This window comes from Chlorocebus sabaeus, chromosome 10, assembly GCF_047675955.1.
Source record: "Chlorocebus sabaeus isolate Y175 chromosome 10, mChlSab1.0.hap1, whole genome shotgun sequence".
Classification (NCBI taxonomy): Eukaryota; Metazoa; Chordata; class Mammalia; order Primates; family Cercopithecidae; genus Chlorocebus; species Chlorocebus sabaeus.
Genome location: NC_132913.1, coordinates 117,885,752 through 117,910,439, shown reverse-complemented (window position 1 = coordinate 117,910,439; position 24,688 = coordinate 117,885,752). Strand labels below are relative to the sequence as shown.

General features: G+C 39.1%; 1 protein-coding gene across 1 annotated transcript in view; it reads right to left on the bottom strand.

Moving 5' to 3' along the window:
• Nucleotides 1–15,180, bottom strand: part of SP140L (SP140 nuclear body protein like) — a 56,364-nt gene extending 41,184 nt beyond the window's left edge. Inside the window, 2 exon segments of the mRNA XM_073020133.1 lie at nt 13,549–13,623; nt 15,029–15,180. Coding sequence (XP_072876234.1) covers nt 13,549–13,623; nt 15,029–15,060 — 107 coding nt within the window. The 5' untranslated portion in view covers nt 15,061–15,180.
• Between the last annotated feature and the right edge of the window lie 9,508 nt (nt 15,181–24,688).

Below are 24,688 nucleotides of genomic sequence, written 5' to 3'. Positions count from 1 at the left end.
ATTAAGAAATTTGTTTCAAGTATGACAACAATATGGTGGAAAAATATGGTTTCAGATTCAACTGTAACAATTACAGAAATACAGATTAAACAACTAACTTGAAAAGTTGAAGGTAACTACTGATTGAGTGAAATCAGATCTTATAAGACCTATGAAACTCTGAAAATAAAAATAAAGAGCAAACATAGTTTGCATTTTTAGAGAGATAAAACAAGAAAAACAATGAATTATAAAAGGTAAAACAGAAGAAAGGTTGAAAAATTATAACACTGAATATACCTGAAGAAATGATACTGAAAGGCAATATTAATGATATTGGAAGCATCATCAATATTGATGATATTGATACTGATTGGAATCAAAGATAGAATCCAACTAAAGATGCACCGACACAAAATATGCTGAAATCAAAATGGGCAATTTATGGTATGTACCTTCAAATAATACAAAAAGCAGAACAGTTCCCATTATGTCAATTCAAAATTCAAGAAACAAATAATTGGACAAATGTTTTATGGGCATTGCAAAACAATTCACCCCTAAGTTTTTTACTCTTCCATATACTAAAATGGACAAATATACAGGTTCTAGATAAGTTAATAAGAATGAGTTATTATTTAATCTTGTAACTTAAAACAGAGAAACACATCATCAATATTTAGCACAATCTTGGCCACAAAAGAAGTCTCAATAAGATACAATCAATAGAATTGAAACATATTGCATAAGGAAAATAAATTTCTTAAGTAGATTTTAGAAAGCAAAACAAAACACACTGTGTTGGGTTAAAGATGAAATAAAACTTGTAGTTACAGGCTATTTAGAAACAGAAAGAAAGAGAAAGGTAATGACAATGAGACTGAATAAGAGAAAAAAACAGTTCAACATTCGAAAATCTCTCTGGTAATTTTACATCAGTAAATAAAAGGAGAAGTATTTGAGTATATTCACAAATGATTTTAAAAGGGAATTTGGTAAGTCCTAACAGCTATTTTTAAAAATAAAAACTGTATATGAAATAAAAACTAACATAACATGAACTCTCTAAAATCAACAAATGTTATGGTAAACATGAATGGTGAAGTCATTTTTAAATAGAAAACCATATAGGAATGTCTACTATTTACCACCATTATACATAATATACACATATATATGTGTGTGTGTATGTGTGTATACAAATATAAATATACACACATACACATATGCAATATTTTGGAAGCCTTTAGTTAATATGATAGGCTATGAAATAAAGCAATTAGTATAAATACTAAAATAGGGTACAGTATTATATGTTTCTATAATTATATACATAGAAAAACTAGAAGAGAGACCTAATAAAATTCATGAGAAGTAGAAAATTAATTTGTCAAATGATATGGTTTGACCCTGCGTCCCTACCCGAATCTCATGGCAAATTGTAATCCCCACGTGTTGGAAAGGGACCTGGCGGGAGGTGATTAGATCATGCAGGTGGATTTCTCCCATACTGTTCTCATGATTGTGAGTGAGTTCTCACGAGATCTGATTATTTAAAAGTGTGGCACTTCCTTCCTTGCTCTCTCTCACTCCCTCTCTCTTGCTTTGACTTGTGAAGAGGTGACTGCTTCCCTTCACCCTCTACCATAATTGTAAGTTTCCTGAGACCTCCTAGTCATGATTTCTGTTAAGGTTGTGGAACTGTGAGTCAATTAAACCTATTTTCTTTTTAAATTACCCAGTCTCATGTAGTTTTTTTACAGCAGTATGAGAACGAACTAATACACCAACGAGAGTACGAATGAAAAATAGATATATAAAACTACCTAGTCCTTATTTGGAACAACATAAGTTTAAAAAAATAACTCAGACTCAATAGCAAATACACATGGTATATATTTTATAAACATCTTAAAAGTATAGGAACTATAAAAATTTTATTGAAGAAAATTAATAAGATCTAAATAAATGGAGATATATAAAATGTTCCCAATTAGAAAAAAGTAATAATTTTAAAGCATCATTTTTTCTGAAATTATTATGTAAGTATGGTGTATTTGCAACCAGAAACCCCATTAAAACTGAATAAAGTCCAGGTGTGGTGGCTAATGGCTGTAGTCCCAGCACTCTGGGAGGCTGGCGGTGGGCAGATCCCTTGAGATCAGGAGTTTCGAGACAAGCTGGGTAACATGTCAAAATGCTGTCTCTACAAAAAATACAAAAATTAGCTGGATGTGGTGATGTGCACCTGTAGATCTAGCTACTTGAGTGACTGAGGCATGAGGATCACTTCAGCTGGTGAGGGTTGGGGTTACAGTGAGCCAAGGTCACACTGCTGCACTCCGGGCTGGGTGACAGTGAGACTCTGTCTTGAAAAAAAAAGAAAAAAAAACCTGGATAAAATAATCTAAATATTGAAATGACAGAATGTCTGAGTCAATAAAGAACAGTTTGAGACAAGAATAGTTAAAGGAAGATTTCTCTTAATAGATTTAAACATTCTTAAAAAGCAATACAGATATAAAAGACAGTGTAGAAAAAACATTTTCAATATGTATGACAAAGGGTTAATACATCTGCCATTAATAGGCAAAAGACTAAAGTCTACTAATAAAAAATAACAACCCCTCCAAAATGAACCTGAACAGGCAGCTTAAAGAAAAGAAAATTAAAATGTCCAATACACATATGAATACGTTCAAACTAAAACATCAATGAGAAACCATTTCTCACTCATTAGATTGGCAAACACAATTTCGTTAGTGACACTATGCCATGTGGGAGAAGATTCAGAGAAACAGGCACTCAGTGAACTGATGTGAGCATGAATTACTACAGCCTTTTCAGAAAAGATTCGGCAACATCCGCTAAATTTTAAAAATATACTACAGACTGACCCAGCAAATTCCAATTTTGGAATCTATCCCATATAAATAAAAAGATCAACATGTATCCTATAGAAACAAGAACTGCAGAACTTTCAATGCTCCCCCATTTTTTTCAAGAGTGAAACCCAGATCCTTACACTGTTCAAAGGGTCTGTAATGATCCAACCTTCTCTCCTCTCCCCTTGATCACTTCCATCTGGTCACACTCACCTCTTTGTTGTTTCTTGACTAACCAGACATACTGTAGCCTTAGGGAATTGATATTGGCTGTTTCTTCTGCCTAGCATAGATACATATATCTATGCCGTGAACTAATTTCCTTGTCTCTTTTTGATCCTTGATTCACTGTCACATTCTCAATGAGACTTGCTTTGACCAACCTATCAAAAATCACAACCACAATCCCCCAGCCTGCCCCCATACTCCCAATCCCCTCATCTGCCTCTATTTCTTTTTCCCATGCTCTTATCACTCCCTAACATATTAAATAAACTACACATTTGTTTGTTTATTGTTTATCATCTTCTTCATTGCCTCTCTTCTCCCAAAAATACGTATGCCATAAGGGCAGTGGTGTCTGTTTTGTCCATTAATTTTTCTTGAGTACCTGATATATACAAGGTGTTTAATAAATATTTGTTGACTACATGCTCATAAATACAAAAGTATTTATTGAAGCATTGTTTTTAGTAGTAAAACAACAACAACAACTACTCAACAATAACACATATCTCTAAACCTGAAAATAACCTAATTGTCCATTTGGCTGAATGGTTGAGTGCATTATCATAAATGTACACTGTTGAAATATTACATAGCTATTTAATTGTAGCAATTTAAGTTGAAGGTAATGGTTTTGTTGTTCAATGAAAACATCATGTTCAGATTAATATATTATGATGCCATTTTTATATAAATTAAACAAAAAGTCTCTCATTTGTTTGTAAAATTCAGAATAAATGTTAGGGAAGGCATGGAACCACTATGCCCCAGGTGTTAACACTGGCTTAGTGGACAGTTTCAGGGTTCTAACCAGGTCCCTTCAGATCTTTCTTTTTACCATTTTTTTGGTTAACATCAGAGAAAAGAGAAATAATAAATAAATAGAATAAGACTTCAGAGTAAGTCTATTTATTTCATTTTATGTTTGAGATGGAGTTTCTCTCTGTCCCCCAGGCTGGAGTGCAGTGGCTTGATCTCAGCTCACTGCAACCTCTGCCCACGGGTTCAAGCAATTCTCCTGCCTCAGCCTTCCTAATAGCTGGAATTACAGGCGTGTGCTACTACTCTTGGCTAATTTTTGTACTTTTAGTAGAGATGGGGTTTTGCCATGTTGGCCAGGCTGATCTCAAACTCCTGACCTCGAGTGATCTGCCCACCTCGGCCTCCCAAAGTGCTGGGTTTACAGACATGAGCCACCCTGCCCAGCCTAGAGTAAGTATATTTAACACCCCCAAAACTTATTCAGTGATATTGTTTCTATAAAACAACCAACTAGTAAACTTAGAAATGTCAAAAATTGAGTTCTCAAATTCAAAATTAATGGTAGGCAAAATAATAAAACATGTAGGAACGAACAGAACAAACAGAATGCAAGACTTGTATGCTGAAAATGACAAAACATTACTAGACAAATGAACAATCTAAATAAATAGAGATACCCATGTTCATGGATTGGAAGACTCAATATATTTAACCTGGCAATTCTCTCCAAATTGGCCTATAAACTTGTCAGCGTAGTGAATATTTAACAGTTTTGCCTAGATATATTATCACCAAAATCTAGCACATCAAGGACCAAAATAACAAATCATTAAGATTTTAGAAAGTAAAAGCAGCTTAACCACAAAGGAATGAAAACCTGATTAAAGTTGGAATTTTCATAAAAGTCACTGAATGCAAGAATACAATGAAGAAAAATGGCCAAATTTTTAAATGAAAACTCGTTTTGAACCTTCCCAAGTACTCACCCAAGTATGAAAGTGGAATAAAGATATTTTTAGACTACAAGGACTCAAAAAGTTTATGGATGGGATAGGATGAGGGAGGAGGGAAATAAAATCAAGTTACAGTTTTTAGTTTAGGAAAAGATACCAAGTGACTCCAGACATTCACAGAACAACAGTCTTTTAATTGTTCACTAAAAATTAACTTTTAAGCAAAAAAAAGGATGTATTGGAGGAAAAATATGGATCAAAGGAAAAGCAATCAATCCAAAGACAGGCAAGAAAGATGACAGAAAAAATAGAAATTCTTATAAATATTCATTAAAAAATAAGATAGCAAGAATATATACAGAGTGGTGATAAAAATAAATGCTAATAAAATAAAAGTGATTCATAATACGTAGAGATACCTAAATTGAATGAACAGAATTCAGCTATATGAAAAATATGAAAAATAAAACAACTCATGAAAAATAAAACAACTCAATAAGATTAAAAATGAAGGAATTAGAAGACATACGATATGGTTTGGATCTGTGTCCTCACCCAAATCTCATGTTGCATTGTAATCTCAAATGTGGGAGTGAGGCCTGGTGGAGGTCATTGGATCATGGAGGTGTTTCTCATGAATGGTTTAGCACCATCCACTTGGTGCTGTTCTCCTGATAGTGAGCGAGTTCTTGCAATTCTTGCTGCTTGTTTAAAAGAGTGTAGCACCCCCCATCTTGCTCTTGCTCCTGCCGTGTAAGACGTGTCTGCTCCCCCTTCATCTTCTGCCAGCCATGATTGTAAGATTCCCAAGGTCTCCCCAGAAGCCAAGCAGATGCCAGCATTATGCTTCCTGTACAGCCTGTGAAACCATGAGCCAATTAAACCTCTTTTCTTTATAAATTACCTAGTCTCAGGTGTTTCTGTAGAGCAGTGCAAGAACAGACTAACACAACATACCAGGCAAATGCAAAATAAAAGAGAGCTCTGTGGCAAAATTGACATCAGAAACAAATAGAATTTAGACTGAAAAGTAATACAAATGGCACAGAAGGTTATTTCATACTGATAAAAGGTATATTCTACCAGTCTATGTAGTAGAAGTCATGATCTGTAAGAAAATTGCTTTAAAATATTGAAGGGAAAGTCTGACAGTGATATAGGAAAACTGAAAAACTTCCAAATGTAGTAAAAAAATGTTAAGTCATCTCTGTTAGAAGTTGACAAGTCCAGTAAGCCAAAATTAAATCAAGTAAAAGATTTGAATAAAATAATGAGCATTCTGGGTTATTATAAAATAATCTTGACTGCATTATGCCCCTATTACCATAAAACTTCCATGGGGAAACCTCCCAATCCCATCATGCATCTGATGCCATGGCAATTCTGGATTAACCACATTTAGTAAAGAAAAAAGTGGTAATCCAATTCTGGGAACTGCCTGCCCATTTCCCAGAAAATCCCTCCCCTTATGATGGAATATTCCACACCTTCATTATGCTTATCTGTATAGTATGTGAGTCCTGGCAATGTTGGGTGCAGCTCATTCTTTTGAGCACACTCACAATCCTCTCTTGAGTATGCACTTACTTTCACTCTGTGATAAATCTTGCGTAATTTCAGTTTGGTCTGGCCTTCAAATTTTTTTCTGGGGTGAAGACAAGAACCTGTATCAGCCCACTGGTAACACCATTACTGATACCATCATTTTGTAGGGAAGAAACAAGGCTTGCCCCACCTCCATATCTATGCAGTGGCAGAGCTGGACTTCACACCACCCCTCTCCAATCATCCTAGTGTCGATCGATCCTCTGCCCTCCTCTACTAACTCTCCCATATGGCATTAGTCACTACACTCTTAATCATTACATTATATTGCCTTTCAAATGTGGCGAAGCCTCAAAACTGACTATGCACTAGGCCACAAAAGAAACAACAGACTCTCACAAATGGAAATTCTAAAAAACACATTTTCTAACCACAATGTGATAGGATCAGAGGAAACAACCAAAGGACAGAGGACGACTTCCCCAACTCGCTCCATTGAGAAATTTTAAAAACTGCTTCCAAACACTTCTTAGGTTAACCAGGAAATCAAAATTGAAATAACAAATGGCTAAGAAATAAATTCCAATGAAAACATTATTCATTATAAAGGCCAAATGTTTCCAAAGTGGCACAGAGGTGAACATCCGTGGCCTAAAATGCATTTATTAGAAAATAAGAAACACTGACAAGTAAATTAAGTTTTAAAGCCAGGTATCAGAAACAGAACACAAGGTAATCCCCTCAACCAAGTTGAAGTAAAGAATTAGGAAAGAATATATATAGAAAAATACAAAAATGTTAAGCAAGATTTAATTATACCTCAAACAAAAAATAAAAGTAATGGATCAATAAAATCAAAAAGTGGTTCATTGAAAAGACCAACAAAATGGAAAGACTGATCAAAAGAACAAAGGAAAAGACAATCATAAACAATGGTAGGAGTTTAATAAATGATATGTCTTCAGAGAAGGAAAGAATTAAAACTTTATAAAAGAAGTTCCAACACAACTTTCTACCAATAAATAAGAGAATCTAGGGGAAATGTTACTTTTTAGGACAATATAAATGATAAAAACTGCCTCAAAGGTCAGCATAAGAACTAAAAATAATAGAAGAAATGCATAATATGCTTACAGACCTACCCTAAACTACATTTGCCCCACACCTACACACAAACATCGGTTTCATATCATTTAATGGACAATTTTTAGTAATCCTTCAAGGAACAGGTAATGTCTGTATTAAACCATTCACATATGCATATAAATTTAATCACCCTCAATTATTTCATAAGGCTGTGATAGTTTTGATACCAATGTCAGACAAATATTAAATAAAAACTGCTGCTTAAAAACACATAAGGTAAAATCCCACAATAAAATATATGTAAATCCAACACAGGAATGGATGAAAAAATCATATGACATGACCCCGTAGGTGTTATCTCAGGAATTCCAGGACAAATCACATTAGAGAATTGATCTATGTATTTCGTTAAGCCTGGCGGGTTGAACACACCTGCATTCATCTTTGTTCCCTGTGAAATCCCATGAAACCACCTGTAATAGAGAGATACAGACAGAAAAGCAACAAGAACCAGGGAACAGGGGAGGAAAAGGACATCAAATAAGAGAAAACCAAACATTTCAGAAGATAGGTGCATACATGGCAGCTAATTTCACAGAGTGAAAGAATAAATACCAGATTACTTGCTGAGGAAATGCTGACAAGGAGTAAGCCCATGTATGCTTTTGAACTCTGGAAGTGGTTAGGAATTAGAGGCACTGTTCCTTCAGAAGATAAATTGGGAGATGAAAATCAAAATGGGGCACAGTCAATGAGAGGCATTCCTTACACATACGTTCTAATCAGATTTCTAGTGTCTCGTTCCGAAATGTGAATGGACACTTAAAGGACACTTGATGAATTCTTTCAGAACAAGCAAATAATGGAGCAGGAGCGGGGAAAGAAACTTGGAAGAAACAGATGCAATTCTAAAAATCATCATCCTCATTAGTAGAGAGAAAATATTGGATTTCTTGAAACAACAACAACAAGATGCTATAAATGAGAAACAACTTTTTAAAAGGGCTTTCGGAAATTAAAAATATGATGGCAGAAATGTTTAAATCACTAGTAGAAATGAAGGTCCTAAGAAAATGTCATAGAAGGTAGATTCAAAAGAAGAAGACATACAAGATTGTCAAGGAAAAAAACCAAGAAGTCTCTAGAGGATCAACCTAGGAAACCTAATATCCAACGAACAGGAATTCCAAACCATAAAAGAGAGAGACAAGGCAGAAGGGAGAAAACAATTAAATAATATCACAAGCAAAATGATGAGAATTGAAATAAACTGTTCTCCATTTGAAAGGGCCCTGGAGAACTAGGCACAACAGCCACATCAAGGCAAACCATCATGAGAATTTAGAATCAAAGGATTAAAGAGAAGAGCCAGAAAGTTTCAGAGAGGCAAAACAAGTGACATAGAAAGACAGGATCAAGAATCAGAATGGGGGTCGGGGGCGGTGGCTCATGCCTGTAATCCCAGCACTTTGAGAGGCCGAGGAGGGTGGATCATGAGGTCAAGAGATCGAGACCTTCCTGGCAAACATGGTGAAACCCTGTCTCTACTAAAAATACAAAAAATTAGCCAGACGTGGTGGCAGGTGCCTGCAGTCCCAGCTACTTGGGAGGCTGAGGCAGGAGAATCACTTGAACCTGGGAGGTGGAGGTTGCAATGAGCTGAGATTGTGCCACTGCACGCCAGCCTGGCGACAGAGTGAGACTCTGTCCAAAAAAAAAAATCAGAATGGCATCCGACTTCTTATTAGCAATGCTGAAAACTGCAAGGCAGTTAACCAAATTAATTTCCAAACTATACCTTTAGACTTACCAAATTTTCATACAGTTGTGAGGTTTAAGAATACATTTTTTTTCCAGATATGAATGATCTTAAGATATATAGCTTCTATGAACTCTCAGTCAGGAGGCTACTGGATAATGTGGTAAGCCAAAATGAGATAGTAAAGCAAGAAAGAAGATACATGTAATCCATAAAACAAGACCCAGCACAGGAGAGATGTCAAGCTTCAGAAGGTCAGTCTTGGAAGCTGAAACTAACCAGAACTAATTGGATCAGGAGAATGGGTGGCTCCAGAAGGGCTCTCCCAAGAAAATAAAATGGAATTGATAAATTACACAATGTGACTCACTGTCTTGAGAAGAATTTTAGAATTCCGCAGGGTGCCTGGGAAGAATTCATAATGAAGGCACACAAAATCCAAGCAAATATGTAAGAGGGCAATAGTTATTTTTGGGAAAGATGTTGCACAGGAAAGGAAATGTGATCATAACATAGTGTATGACTTGGTTATACATCATTTAAATAACCATCATAATGATAACACTGATTACTGATGAACCTCAAACTGTGATGTATTACGAGAATGGATGGGGAATGAAAAAGAGTGTCAGGGGAGAAGTCTTCATCTTATGCCCTATTATGTGAACAGGGGAATGAAAAGGAGTGTTAGGGGAGAAGTTTTCATCTTCTGTCCATTATGTGAACAGATTAATGACTGGAACTTGAAAAATTACAAAGAGCTGTATCCACATGTCATTTCAAACTATAGAAATAAGTACAGAAGGAAGAGCTAAAAGGTTAAAGATAATTCATCTGGGAAACTGAACACAGACTGGGGAAGATGGCCAAAAGAGCTACTTCTGTTTTTTAAGGTCTTGTTGACTGTTTGATATTTTAATCTCTTTATGTATGCTTTACTTTGGAAAAATTATCAAAATTAATAGAAGTAAAGTGATATGATCACCTCAAAGATTCTTTGGCAAGCATTTTGATAAATATCCTATACATGGTCTTGATTAAAAGAAATAACTTTAGTAAACCAGAGCAGAAAATGTCCTTAACTTGATAAAAGGCATCTGTCAGAAAGTCTCAAGTTAAACATTGTAAGTGTTCCCCGAGCGCTGGAACAAAACTAGAATGCTCCTTTTTGTGTTACCATTCAGTATTACACTGACAATCCTGCCTAATATAGTAAGGAAAAAAGAAAGAAAAAAAAGTAAGAAAAAGAAAAATATACAGGCATATATTCTGAAAAAGAGTAGACAAAGCTGCTATTTTGAAGATGTAATTATTTCTCCGGAAAATATAAGACAATAATAGGAGGGAGACGACCACTTGGAAAGTCTGCTATGCACAAGGTCATCAAACTAAAACAAATAGATTTCCCCTATGCCCGTAAGAAATAACTAGAAAATGTAAAAGGAAAACGAGTTCCTGATTACAAATACAATTTTAAATGCCTAGCACTAAAGTGACCCAATAAGGACCCAAGTTCAAAAAATTATAAGGAAGTGGAGAGGTATACCTTGTCTCTAGCTAGGATCATTCAGAATTTTTAAAAATGCAAATTCTTGTTAAATTTATCTATTCATTTAGTGTCTCTCAGTTGAATCCCAGCAAGACAGGCTACAGAACACTACCTAGAAGATCATAGCAACTAAAACAGTTCAGTATTGAAACAAGAATAAAAAATATAACCATGGATTAGAACATGGGTCACCTATACAAATTTATACTTAAGAGAGAATTTAGTACCCTTGTTCCCTTTTATCCACAGGGGATGCTTCCAAGATCCCCAGTGGATGCCTGAAACTGCAGATAGTACCAAACTCTGTATATACTATGTTTTCCCCCATCTATACATAAATGAGGCACAATAAGAGATTAAATATAATATTTAATAATAAAGTAGAACTGTAACAATATACTGTAATAAAATTTATGTAAATGTGGTCTCTCTCTCTCAAAATATTGTACTGTAGATATTAGCAACCTTAGCATGTGATTTTTTTTTCTTTCAGGAAATTTCACATTTTCACTTAAAGGAAGCACTTGACGGCTTCTCTTTGGCATATCTGAATTGCCAGCATCAGTCCTCATGTGCTTTGGGGCCATTATTGACTAAAATCAGAGTTCTCTGAACACAAGCACTGTGATACCATGACAGCCGATCCAATTACCAGGATGGCTACTCAGTGATTCATGGACTGGTGGTGTCCACATTGTGGATTGTGGATACGCTAAATAAAGGGATAGTTTGCATCCTGGGCATGATGGAGAGGGACAGCACGAGATTTCATCACACTACTCAGAACAGCAAGTAACTTAAAATTCATGAATTGTTTATTTCTGGATATTTCTGGAATTTTCCATTTAAGGTTTTTGGACCATGGTCGACTATGACTAACTGAAATCTCAGAAAGTGAAACCGTGCATAAAGGAGGACTACTATAGTTAATAATGGCATAAAGATATCAAATATTTAGCAGAAGTACAAAACCTTCAAAGAGAAAAAATATATTTTAATAGAAAATATTTCTAAATTAATCTTATACTTGAGCCATATTCATGAGAACGGAAGCCATAATATTGTAAATATGTCAGCTCTCTTCGAACTGATCTATAGAGTCAGTGCTATTCCACACAAAATGCCAAGATTTTGACAGGCTAATTTGGGAACCCAAAGTTTAAGACTTTTGGAGGAAGAGGAAGAGATTTTGCCCTGTCAGATGCCAAGAGTTCCTGGGAAGCCTCCATCGCTATGGCAGTGTGGTTGGTACTGGCATAAGGAGAGGCTCTCACAGGCCAGGGGCAGAGAAGAGAGAACACAGAAACACACCCTGCCTCTATGGCCACTTGGTTCACAGTAAGTGGGGAAAAGGATAATGTAATTAAAGGTGTCATCAGAAAAATTGATAAGAATAAAAACAGAGTCTTCAAACTGCAGCTCAGACAAAAACAATTTGGTCTCAGACAAAATAGGAACCCTGAAAAAAAAAAAAAAGTGACTCTCCCAGATTATAACTGAGCAAATGGAATATTTAGGGTGAGCTGCTCTGGTCAAGCCTGCCCAGAGGCGCTGTAAAGCCACAGCAGGCACATGGAACACAAGATCAGATAGAATCAGTCTGGAAGAATATCTCAAAGATGCTAATAAGAATATCCCAAAGTTCTTAACAGTGCACAAAAACCTAAATAAAGCAAAACCATGAAGATTGAATGAGAAATTAACAAAATGCGGAATACAGGGGAGCTTGCAGAGCTATAGAAACAAATTAAGATCCCTCCTCATAAATAAACACAATCAATTTTTTTAAGTTGGAAATTACAAGAAACAAGAAATATACTAAAATATAGATGTATTAGTCCTTTTTCACACTGCTCTAAAGGAATACTACAGACTGGGTAATTTATAAAGGAAAGAGGTTTAATTGGCACACAGTTCCACATGACTGGGGAGGCCTCAGAAACTCAAAATCATGGTGGAAGGTGAAGGAGAAGCAAGTATCTTCTTCACAAGCTGGCGAGAGAGAGAGCACAGGGGAAACTATCATTTACAAAACCATCAGATCTTGTAGAATTCACTCACTGTCATGAGAACAGCATGGGAGAAACTGCCCCCATGATCCAATCACCTCCCACCAGGTCCCTCTCTCAACACCTGGAATTTACAATTCTGATTACAATTCAAGATGAGATTTTGGTGGGGACACAGAGCCAAACCATATCACTAGATAATTGTCATGGAGGAAAAGTCTGAGGCAACTATTATGAACTCAAAGTAAAAAACTGAAAAGATGAAAGCACCAGGGGGAATATAAAAGCTGTGAAGACTGAAGTTGCCCCAATGTAAGAATAATTTTGCCTAAAAATTGAAAAAGAAAATGTCAGAGATTTTAGAGAAGGAACTTTTCCTGGAATAAAGGCAGAATCGAATCTGCCACCTTAACACAAGAAAGACTTTGAAAACTGACATGGCTCACAGAGTGCCTCAGCAACTCTCCGCATCACTATTTATAATGAGGGTGCATCTGTCTCATAAAATCTACGTCATAAGATGTTTATACATGAAATTTTAAGCTGTTAATAAGATAAAAGTCACCATATACAAATGTAAGGGAGAAGAAAAGTATATTTATACTTTGCAGAATATTTAGTGAACTCTCCCATATCACGAAAAAAAGACAAACACCTCAACTGAATCACACCGGCAAAAAATAAACAAAAAAATGATAGAAGAGGAAATTTAATTGGCCACAAAACATGAAAAACTGTTCAGCTTTCCACATTATCAGGAAAATACAAATTAAAACAAAATGCAATTCTTTATCACCTTTGCAAACTTTGGCTGTGTGCAGGAAGATAGTTCATCTCATTTGCTACTCGTGAAACAACTCCATTCAGCCTCCTAAAAAGACAATTTGGCAGGATCTATAAACAAGTAAACAACAGTACCCTTTGCTTCAACAATTCCACCTTTTAAACTTTAAATGCAAGATAGATACTTGTATACGTGCAAAAAAAAAGAGAGAAATATGTAATCATTATTATAGCTTATTGACAAACATGAACAATTTAAAACAATATAAATGCCGTTCAATTGGAGAATGGTTAAAAAATTATGCTACGTAAATTCTGTGGAATAGTATGTGTAAAAAGAATGAGGTAGATCTACGTGTATTAAGGTGAAAGATCTCTAAGGTTTCCACCATTAAAATGAGTAAAAATGCAAAATGCAGAATAACATGTGCAATGTAATCCCATGTATTACAAAACAAGAACACAAATTATGTGTTTACAAAAACATACTTCATACACATAAATGCATCGAAAAATATACGAAAAGCTATGCCCAAGACTCTTCACAGGACTGTGAAAGGGAGCTACAAGGTGAGGTGAGTAGTGTAGGAGATTTTTTCCTTTACATACTCCTCCACGGTTTGAAATTTTATGAGCAAGAATGTAATGTATTTCTTTTGCATTAAAAAATTTAAAAGATTAAAATTGCTTGAACGCAGGAGGCAGAGGTTGCAGTGAGCCAGGATTATGCCACTGCACTCCAGCCTGGGTGACAGAGTGAGACCCTGTCTAAAAAAAAAAAAAAAGATTAAGTAATGTTTTTTATAAACTCATTACTAGAGAAAAGATAGGATTTCCACGTCTTTTCTGGTCAGAGGCATCCCCCATCTTGGGACAGGAAATTGAAGTAAAAATAAAAAATATTTAGTTTCTGTCATCCTGGGCCTTTTTCTTCTTTTTCCTTCTTCGGATCCAGGTCAATTGTGTCAGAATTCACACCCTGAGTCAGTCAAGGAAATAGCCCCAAACCTGACTGAGGCCCCTCGCCAGGACAGGTGAAACCACAGTTTCCAGTGTTTAAAAGTAAGCCAGCTGTTTACCCTGGAGTGTCTGTTTTCTAAACTACCTTCTTTGACATGACATATGTGAAGGCAGAGAGAGCAGAGGGATGTGAAAGGGTTCAGAGATCATGAGGAAATAACAACTCTCTGGCACAAATGACTGAAACGACCGTTCAGAATGTCCCAGCCAGTGGAGCAGTAGTTTCAAAACAAGAAAAGTCATCTGTGTTACGGCAAGCTGGACTCACACAAACAGTTGTCCTGTTGTTGCACTTGTAAAAATCTGATTTCCTCATTACATTCTCTTTTATTTCATTATATTACACTACCTACCTATGTTCTTGCAAAGCAGGACTAAACTAAAGTGAAGCTTTAGACAGAAACTGAACTAAATGCATGAAAGCTCCAATACTGCCAGAGATAAAGGTTAAAGGAAGAGAGATAAAGACTCACCTGGTACTCAGGTCGCTGCCCCCACCTGCCATCTTTCCACCCTAGGCCCTGCCTGGGTCTCAGAGCCTGGCCTATGAGTTTCCCCGTCGGCCCAGCCTGCGTGCAGTGTGGCTGCCCAGACCCAGAACAGGAAGTCAGCCGACAGACTGACTCACCCTCACAGGTTTCTGCCCAAATGGGGAAAAGAGAAGTGAAAGTATTTATTTAACCTCCTGCTCGGCTACAGACACTGCATTTCTCCTCCTTTTTCACTCCAAGAGGTTCTCAGCTTTTCTGAAATGTAGCAGAGGGTTGGAGGAGAGGCCTGACAAGCAGCAAGACCTCAGGACCAGGGAAGGAGGGCCCAGGGGACGAGCAGGGGCAGCTCCCGGGAGTCCACTTGTTTGTACAATAGACAGCAAAAAAAAAAAATGTCCGTGAACCAAAATTGTCCTTGGGGGCTCTGCCCTCTAAGAGGGGGCATAGTTTATATGGGAGCTGGGGGGAGACTCCATGTTTGCCCCTTCCCCTTGCTGAGATGGCTGGGGCCGTGGGGGTTGGAGGGTTGGAAGGTAAAGCCAGAAACTCTGAATCTTCTCTCAGGCCCATTGGAGAGCCTGAACTGGACTAAGGTAGGTGTCAACATTGGGACCCAGGGCTGGAGAGAACCAAAATGCTCGGCATTATAACCTGAGGAGAGTGTTCTTAGCCTTCCTGGAAATCAGCCAGAGGTAAGAGAGAACTCTCCACACCCCTGGGACCAGAGGCTAGAGCCAGCATGGTAAGAAAGGCAAACATTTTACGTGCAAGGGTTTAAGGAATCTTGACTATGGGGCCACCTTGGAACAGCCAGGGGTGAAGAGACATCTGAACTTCGGAGAATTCACTGGAATCTTGAAAGGACAAAAGCTTCTCGTTGGAGGAGGATGGGGGTTGGAACCCAGATGATGTAGACTTGGAAAGGCAGGGTGGCTCCTGCTGGGGGTTCTACCTCTGCCCAGACTTTCCATTTAGATTCTGATGCCAGTGGGATTGTTGGAGGTGGAAATGTAATTATTGCTGTTGGAAAGGAGTGAATCCTTGGAAAATGGGCTTATGGGAAGAGGTACCCTGATAGGGGAGGAAGAGGCTATGGGTGAAAGATTGTAGGGAGTCAGAAAGACAAGGTTAGCATTGGATAACACAGGAAATCCCTCTAACGACCTTCTGAAGGTGAGGACCATTCATGAGAAACCCCGAGGATGCCCTCAGTCCTTGTACAGCATCAGGAGGAAACAGACTGGCCCAGGGCCACCCCTGAGTCCACATCATCACGCAGAGTCCTTCAGTTTGAGCCCCTGTTGTATCCACAGCTGAACATGCACAGATCCCTGTCCCCTGGTAACTGACGGGCACCACAGGCTCCTTGTGGCCCATGGATGCCACCTCATGCCTCCTTCCGAAGGCCACCCAGCCAGCAAGGCCAGCCACGGACACACCGTGAGCACGCACAGTGAGCAAGGGGCCAGTGACCACAATGAACACAGTCATCCTCCTGTGTTCCCATCCATGCAGTCACCCCGTGCTCCTCCGGGCTCCGCCCCTGCTGGGCCAGCATCCCTTCTCCCGGCCTCGTATAGTGCTGCAGCCTCTTTAGGGCTGGGTGGAAACAGAAGCTGAAAATCCTTCTCTTACTGGGATTCTAGCTCACCAAACACTTCAAAATGTGTGGTAGAAGCACCATAGTTGCTTCTAAATAAAGTTGAACCCATGTAAGGACTGGATTCTGAAATCATTTTGTCATCTGGCAGGTCATGAGCCCCAATGGGGCACTGCCCACCCTCTGTTCACCCTGCCAGGGGTGGGGGACTCTGCCCTTCACTCCTCCTGGTCCCTGTCCTCTTCCCTGTGAGCTTCATTCCATCCAGACTCCCAAAGTGGCCCTGCCTTCTGTACTTCCCCCCGCACCCTGAGGCCCTGAAGGTGTGGTCCTTGCGGGGCACACGGATGTGACTCGATGCTAAGCAGTTGAAAGCATTCAAAAATAGTGGGCAAACGGCAAAAGCGGTGGCATGGAGTGAATTAGAAGACACGAGGTTTCATGCAGTGTGTTTCATACAGACAAGTGTGGCAATGTCCTCCACCCCAAAATCCAGTCTCCCTGAATGAGGGGAGGGAGCTTCATCTTCCTCTACCCCCAAGGTGTAAGAGTTACAGAAAGGGGAAAGAAACATGAAAAGTGGCTCAACAGTTAAAGACAGGTTTATTTTGGAGAATAAACCTGAGAAGGGATTCTGGATGATTTCAGTCAGGAGCATTTTCTTTTACAGACTGAGGGTATTTAAGGGTTTAGGAAGGGGAGAGCTTAAGGCAGCCTTGGAATATTTCTGCGTGAGGGAAGGTTTATTGTGGGGTTGGAATGTCTCTGGTCGGAGGGGAGGTTGTCTCAGGGTTGGCATGTTTTTGGCTGGAGGGGGGTGATTTATCTTAGGGCTGAAATGTTTCTGGTTATACTGACATTAGCCAGTAGGCTGATGTTTTTGGGTTGGATTTAGGCGACTTTTTAATTCAGGGGAACTTAAAATGGTGGTGTTTGTCCAAAATGGCGATGCTCCTGCTCTGTCAATTCAGTCCCTGTAATTATAAAAGGATGAGGGGTCGCCTGTTTTTTTTTTTTTTTTTTTTTTCTGGCTACTTCCTGCTGGGGAGCATGGTGTGGAGGTTTGAAATAATTTGTTGGCCTGATTGGCCCTGAAGTGAGATAGTCACTAACAGGGGTGTCAGCTTTTTTAAAAAAGGAAGCTCCTTTTTGGAGTTTATAAATGGCAGTTATGTTTCCTGTTAAAAGGTCATGGATTTACTGTAGGAGTAATGCCATCCGTGGATGTTTTTGGGTAATTGTCTGTGAGGTGGCCATGATCCTGTCAGTTAAAAATTTTTGAAAAAGGTGAATTAAGCAGGTTAAGAACATTAATTCTAGGCACATTATTAAGAGAGGGCCCAGGAATGAGATGACCCATGTTATAATTTTGTTCCTAAACCAAGAATCTATTTGATTGTTTTAGTGTTCCCTTAGCTTTTTAGCTCTTTCTTTAAGATTTTCAGCAGCATCTTTCACTAGGCCCTATTGGTTGAGATAGAAGCAACATTTCTTACCCAATGAGAGGCAGAGGCCCTCTTTTTTAGCTACTATGAGATTTAATCTGCTTCTATGTTGGAGGACTACTCCAGCCAAGGAGTCTAGTTGGTCTTAGACTTTTATAAGGCTTTGGCCTATATTTTTAATAAACTCTGTAGTTCTATTCAGAGCTTTGAAGTATGTTAAGGAGGTGGCCAATCTGCCTGTTTGCAGTTCAAGCCCAGAGGTTATACTTAAGGCGGCCATTAAAGGAATGACTTGGATGGCCCTCTTTTTTTTTTTTTTTTTTTTTTTTAATATATTGGACAGATGGAATGGGTAAAGATTGATTAGGAGGGACTAGTCTAGTGGAGGGAAAAAGATAAACTAGGGTATAGATTCCAGTCCAGTTGGTGGGGAGACAAAGATATGTGTTGGTGCCACACAAAAAGAATAAACCTTTGTTGTAAATACAGGTGGAGATATGGAAAGAAAATAAGTGAATTAAAGATGAGGTGTTTTTTTTTTCCTGTGGCTCATTACTCCAGGTAGACAAGGAGGAAGCTAGGGAGATACCCACTATAATAGAGATATAGGAAGAATTATTTTTTACACATTTAATGCAATCAGATGTTGCACCATTCATACTGAGCCATGGGAAAAGGTGGGCACTAGGAGCAGCACAAGTTAGGCTAGAGACATTGGCTGAGGGAGAGGCTATAAAAGGAGCCGGTTGCAGAAATGCTCCATTTGCTTCAGGTGATACTTGGAAATTAACCCGGTTAGTTTGATGGTCAGAGGGGTATTTAACAATGATAGTGCGGTAGCATTGGTTAGATGTCAAGGATTCTACAGGGAAATTTCCCTTAGAGGCTAAAAAGCAAAGTGAGACTTGTTGTAGAAGTGGGGATGTATTTAGTTATGGGCCTTTTAATGGGAGGGCCTTGGGACTTGAGGCGTTGTAAGGAGTTGCAGGAGGTTTGAAATAATTTGTTGGCCTGATTGGCCCTGGAAGTGAGATAGTCACTAACCGGGGTGTCAGCTTTTTTTTAAAAAGGAAGCTCCTTTTTGGAGTTTATAAATTGCAGTTATGTTTCCTGTTAAAAGGTCATGAAGGGGTGTAGGAAGGGCTGTGTAAGCTGAGGAAGACAGTGACAAGCACATCAGCATTCTGGAGCAAAGGAAGGGTTAGCTTGAAGCAAAAGGGGTTGTGTAGGGTTTAGAGAGCATTTGTGTTTGAGAGCAGTGAGGAGTGGTTGTATTGGTAAGGTTCACGTGATTAGGGAATTTATACTGAAAGAAACAAGCAAAAAGAGAAAAAAAGTTATTTGGATAGGAGTAAAGTCCTAGAAAGTTCATTGAAGCCACAGGTCTCATAGAACAATAAGGAGCTGGTCAGGATGTATAATGGGAGCTTCATAAGGATACCACTGAAGGTCTATAACAAGGTTGTTTAGGAAGCAATGAAAATTTGGGAGAGAAAGAAACATAAGTGGCTTATGTGGATTTTTCCTCCTTTTCCTCTGGGACTTGGGTGAGGCGAAGGGAAGTGGATCCTGTGAAAATACAAGAGAAGGCTGAAGGGGTTTTAGATGTGGTTGTTTGGGTATGTGGTGAAGGGAAGTTGGTTTTCTTGAGAAAAGTATGATGAAACCAGTTAGGGAGTCCCTGGAGTTTTGCTGCTGTGCATGTGGTAAGGATGATCTGGTAAAGTCCCTTCCATTTAGGTGAAAGAGGGGAATTGGGGGTAGGATTGGGATTTTTTTACCATAACCCAGTCTCCTGGCTGTAAGGAGGGATTAGAGGAGTTGGCGATGGGTTGTGGCAGGTATTGTCAGCATATGCCTAAATGAAATGGCAGATGATATGTAGAAGAAGGGAAACAAGAGGGGTTGGTGGAGGTGGAGCTTGACCCTGAGGTGGAGCAGAAGGGGCGAGTGGTCTCCCATATGTGAGTTTAAAGGGGCTGAGCATAAAGGTTTACATGAGAGTGCTCAAATTTTTAGGAGGGCTAAAGGCAAAAGTGTAATCCAGTCTTTAAGTGTTTGGAGTGAGTACCTGGTAAGCGTGTTTTTCAAAATGCCATTCATTTTTTCAACCTTTCCTGAAGATTGAGGTCGACAGGGGATGTTTAGCCTTCAGGTAATTTGTAGGGCTTGTGCAAGCGTTTGAGTAATTTGAGAAATGAATTTAGGACCATTATTAGATTGAAAAGAAAGAGGCACCTTGAACCTGGGGATGATTCCTGTTATTTAATTTGGAGGTGATAGTAAAAGTTCGTTTGTTGGTTGTGGGAAAAGCCTTGACCCATCCTGAAAAGGTATTAACCAGAACTAAAAGAAATTGAACTTTTTTTTTACTTGGTGCATATGGGTAAAATTAATTTGCCATTCCTGTTCTGGAAGGTGTTCCCTGGCTTGATGGGTTGGGAAAGAAGGGGGTCTAGTGTTGGAGTGGGGTGAAGCTTTTTGGCAAATAGAGCATTGATGGGAAATGGCTTTTAACTGTTCCTTTATATCTGGGATTAGGTGTGTATGGGAACTTAAGAAATGTTGTAGAGGGGAATGGCTAGTGTGGAAGAGGTTGTGAATGTCCCGTAGATGAGTTGTTTTTTCAGAGTCAGGCAGGACTAATTCGTTTTGTATGAACTAGTATAAGGGTTTGAATTGTTTCCCTGCCGTGATTAGTTGTTGTGTTTGGTATTCTGGTTAAAAGGAGGGAATATGTTGTATGAGGAGAAATAAATGTTGGGGAATTGGGGGATTGGTTGAGGCATGTTTTGTCCAATAGTCAGCTTATGGTTTCCTAAAGAATTGTAGCTTTTGTTTGATTGATGGCTTTTGCAATGGATAACTGCAACCTTTTTTGGAAGTAGAGCTGCCTTTAATAGATGATGGATGAGTTTTCCATTAATGATAGGGGCTCCCTTAGCTGTGAGATTGTCCTGCTTACTCTAAATTTGGGTATTGGAATGGATGATGTTATAGGCATATTCAGAATTGGTGCATATATTCACTTGTGTGTTTTTTGCTAGGGTTAGTGCTCTTAGTAGGGCAACTAATTTTGTTTGTTGTGCGGACGTGCCCAAAGGCAGGGGGACAGTCTTTACGACTTTTCTAGGCAGGAAAGAGTGGGTATTATTATGATTTTTTTTTCAAAGATGGCATATCCTGCTTGGAGGGGAGGGTTTTTTGATGCACTGCCATCTATAAATCAATCTGGGGCTCCCCTTATGTGAGTGGAAGTAAGGTAGTGAAACATGATATGAGAACTTTTAATTAGATTAGACTACAAGTGTTGGTTGGGGTTCAAAATTGGTTTTGAAAGTAAAAGAGTGGCAGGTTAGGTGGGGAGCATTTATGGAGAGGTAGAGAGTTGAAAGAGAGTTGAATGTAGGGCATGCATGCGAGAGGATGAGGTGGAGATGAGTGCCTTATGGCTGAGCATATCTTATGGACTGTGAGAAGAAAATATCTGAAGGGGTTTGTAGAATGTGAGTTTTTGTGCCTTAGGGATAATTAGAGATGTTGTGGCCAAAATTTTTAAGCAAAGGGGCCAGCTTTTATAAATGAGGTTTAGTTGTTTTGAAAAATATGCTACTGGTTGGAGGGAGTTTCCCATTGGTTGGGCTAATAGCCCAAAGGCCTGATTCTGAAAACTGTGTAAACATAGATGAAAATGTCTTAGGGAGTTTGGAAGTCCTAAGGTGAGAGCCTATAATAAGGCAATTTTAGGTGAGAGAAAGCATGATAAAGGTCTGAGGTAGGAGTGAGAGATTGGTCAAAATTTCCTTTTGTGTGTTCATAAAGGGGTTTAGCAATAATGACAAAATTTGCTCTCCATAATTGGAAATATCCCACTAACCTGAGGAAAGAAAGTAAGTGCCTTTTTGTTTTAGGAAATGGGATTTGTTGAACACCTTGCTTTCATGCCAGCAGAATTTCTTGGGTATTTGGAATTATGATCAGTTCTAGGTGTGAAACTTTTGGAGATGTTAATTAGGCCTTCCTTTTGAATATCTGGTACCCGCATTCAGCCAAAAAATTTAAAAGCTGGGTGGTGTGTTGAATACAATGTTCTAGAGAGGGGCAGCAAAGGAGTAAATTAACTATATATTGAAGCAAAACGATAGGTTGTAGAGGTAGTTGGGAAAGGTCTAACTGAAGTACCTGATGGAAATAGTGAGGACTGTCTTTAAACCCTTAGGGGAGGACAGTCCAGGTTAGTTGTTGGGGGTAGCCTGTGTCAGCATTGGTCCAAGTGAAGGCAAAAAGGATTTGAGAGAAAGGATGTAGAGGGATAGCAAAAAAAGGTATCTTTGAGGTCTAATACAGAGAAATGGTTAGTGTTGGGAAGAATTCATGATAGGAGGGTATAGGAGTTTGGGACAACAGGATAAACAATAATAACAGAGAAATCAATTTGTCGCAAATCCTGAGCCAGTCTTTAGGAGCCATTGAGTTTTTTTAGTAGAAGAATAGGAGTATTGTGGGGAGAATGGGTGGGGATTAAAATGTTGGCAGCCCAAAGTCAGGAGATGATGGGCTTGCATCCCTGTAATCCATTAGGGTTGAGGGGATATTTTGGGACCACTATATAGGATCTTTCAGTGAAATCTGGATTGGATAATGGTGGATAGCTATCCTGGGGGAGTCAATATTCCATACTATGGTGTTAACATGACTGAGGAATTTGAGATTTAAGTCTATTTGACATGGAGTGTCTGAGGAGGGTTTCTGTTCTTGATATAATAACAAATAAGCGTGGCTTTGGTGTAGGGCTGATAAATGAATGAATCCTCCTAGTTTGTGTAGGGTGTCCCTTCCTAGTAAAGGAGTGGGACAATGAGAAATGACCAAGAAAGAGTGAGTGAGGGTGACTCCCCAAAATGAGCAGTATAGAGGCGGTGTTTTATATGGGGTTTCTTGTATGCCTCTCATGTCAACAACAGAAACAGGTGAACATTTTAATGGGCCTCGATAGTCAGTTAATACAAATAGGCTCGCCCCAGTATCCAAAAGAAAAGAAATAATTTTACCAGATACCATCCCAACTACCCTGGGTTCCATGGACTTACTAGACATGGGGGCAAAGAATCCTGGGCACCCTTAGTTCTCTGCTCTCAGTGCCAACAGTGAAGAAATTTCCTCCCGTGATGGTTGGGGGACTTCATTATGAGCCTCACCCAAATGGGAAAGGTGTTCCCATTGGGGGCAGTCCATTTTCCAGTGTCCCCAAAGACCACAAGTTAGGCATGATTTGGTGGGGGGCCTGGGGCTAGGACAAGCCTTTGCCCAGTGTCCAGGGTCACTACATATGAAACAGACTTTTGGAGAGGTGGGGGAGTTTCCTTGCAGGTTATTGGGAGGCTTTTGTGTAATTGACTTTAGGACAGCAGAGGTGAGAATTTGGTATTTTAAATGTAGATGCTTGTCTTTTTGAATTTGTTGTTCCTTGTCTCTTTGTTAAAGACATGGAAGGCTGCATTTAGGAGGTCCCTCTGAGATGTCTGGGGACACTCCTTTAATTTTTGTAATTTTTTTTCCAGATATCTGGGATGAATTGGCAAATAAATTGGAGGTGGGGAAAAGTTTGACCTTTTCTAGATTCTGGGTCCAAATTGGTATATTTTAGCATAGCTTCGCTGAGGCATGATAAGAAAAGGGCAGGATTTTCCTGGGGCTCTTGTGTAATTTCTCTAAGTTTTTCATAATTAACTGCCTTATGGGCATTTTTGTCCATGCCTGCAAGGAGACAGGTAATCATGTGGTCTCTCCATCTGATGCCATTGTCTCCCTATTGGTGAGTCTAATCTAGGTCTCTTTAGGGACTGCATCATTGGCCACTGGTTGTTGTATGGGGGCTTGATTATGGAGTTCATCTGCATGTGTTTCAGCTGAACATCAGATGTGCTCTTTTTTATCAAGAGTGAGGGTGGAGATTAGAATTATATAAATGTCATGCCAAGTTAAAGGATTGAGTTATGTGCGGGAATTCCTTGTGATAATATAATAAGAGGGATTTTCAGAGAAAGATCCCAGATGCTGTTGGATCTGTGATGAAGCAGACATGGAGAAAGGAACATGAATGCGAGCAATGCCTTTAACTCCAGCTGTTTTCTGGAGAGGAAGAATGGCAGAGGTGGCTTGGCTGACTGGAGTAGTTTTTTTTTGTTTTGTTTTGTTTTTGTTTTTGTTGAGATGGAGTCTTGCTCTGTCACCCAGGCTGGAGTGCAGTGGCACAATCTCGGCTCACTGCAAGCTACGCCTCCTGGGTTCATACCACTCTCCTGCCTTAGCTTCCTGAGTAGCTGGGACTACAGGCTAATTTTTGTTGGTTTGTTTGTTTTTGTATTTTTATTAGAGACGTGGTTTCACCATGTTAGCCAGGATGGTCTCAATCTCCTGACCTCGTGATCCGCCCACCTCGGCCTCCCAAAGTGCTGGGATTACAGGTGTGAGCCACCGCGCCCGGCCTGGCTGGAGTAGTTTTTGAACAGGTAATCGGTGGAGATTGTAGGGGAAAGCAGTGGTCTGCTGGATGCCAGCCTGCCACCAGGGGCACACCTAGGGTCCTGGAATAGT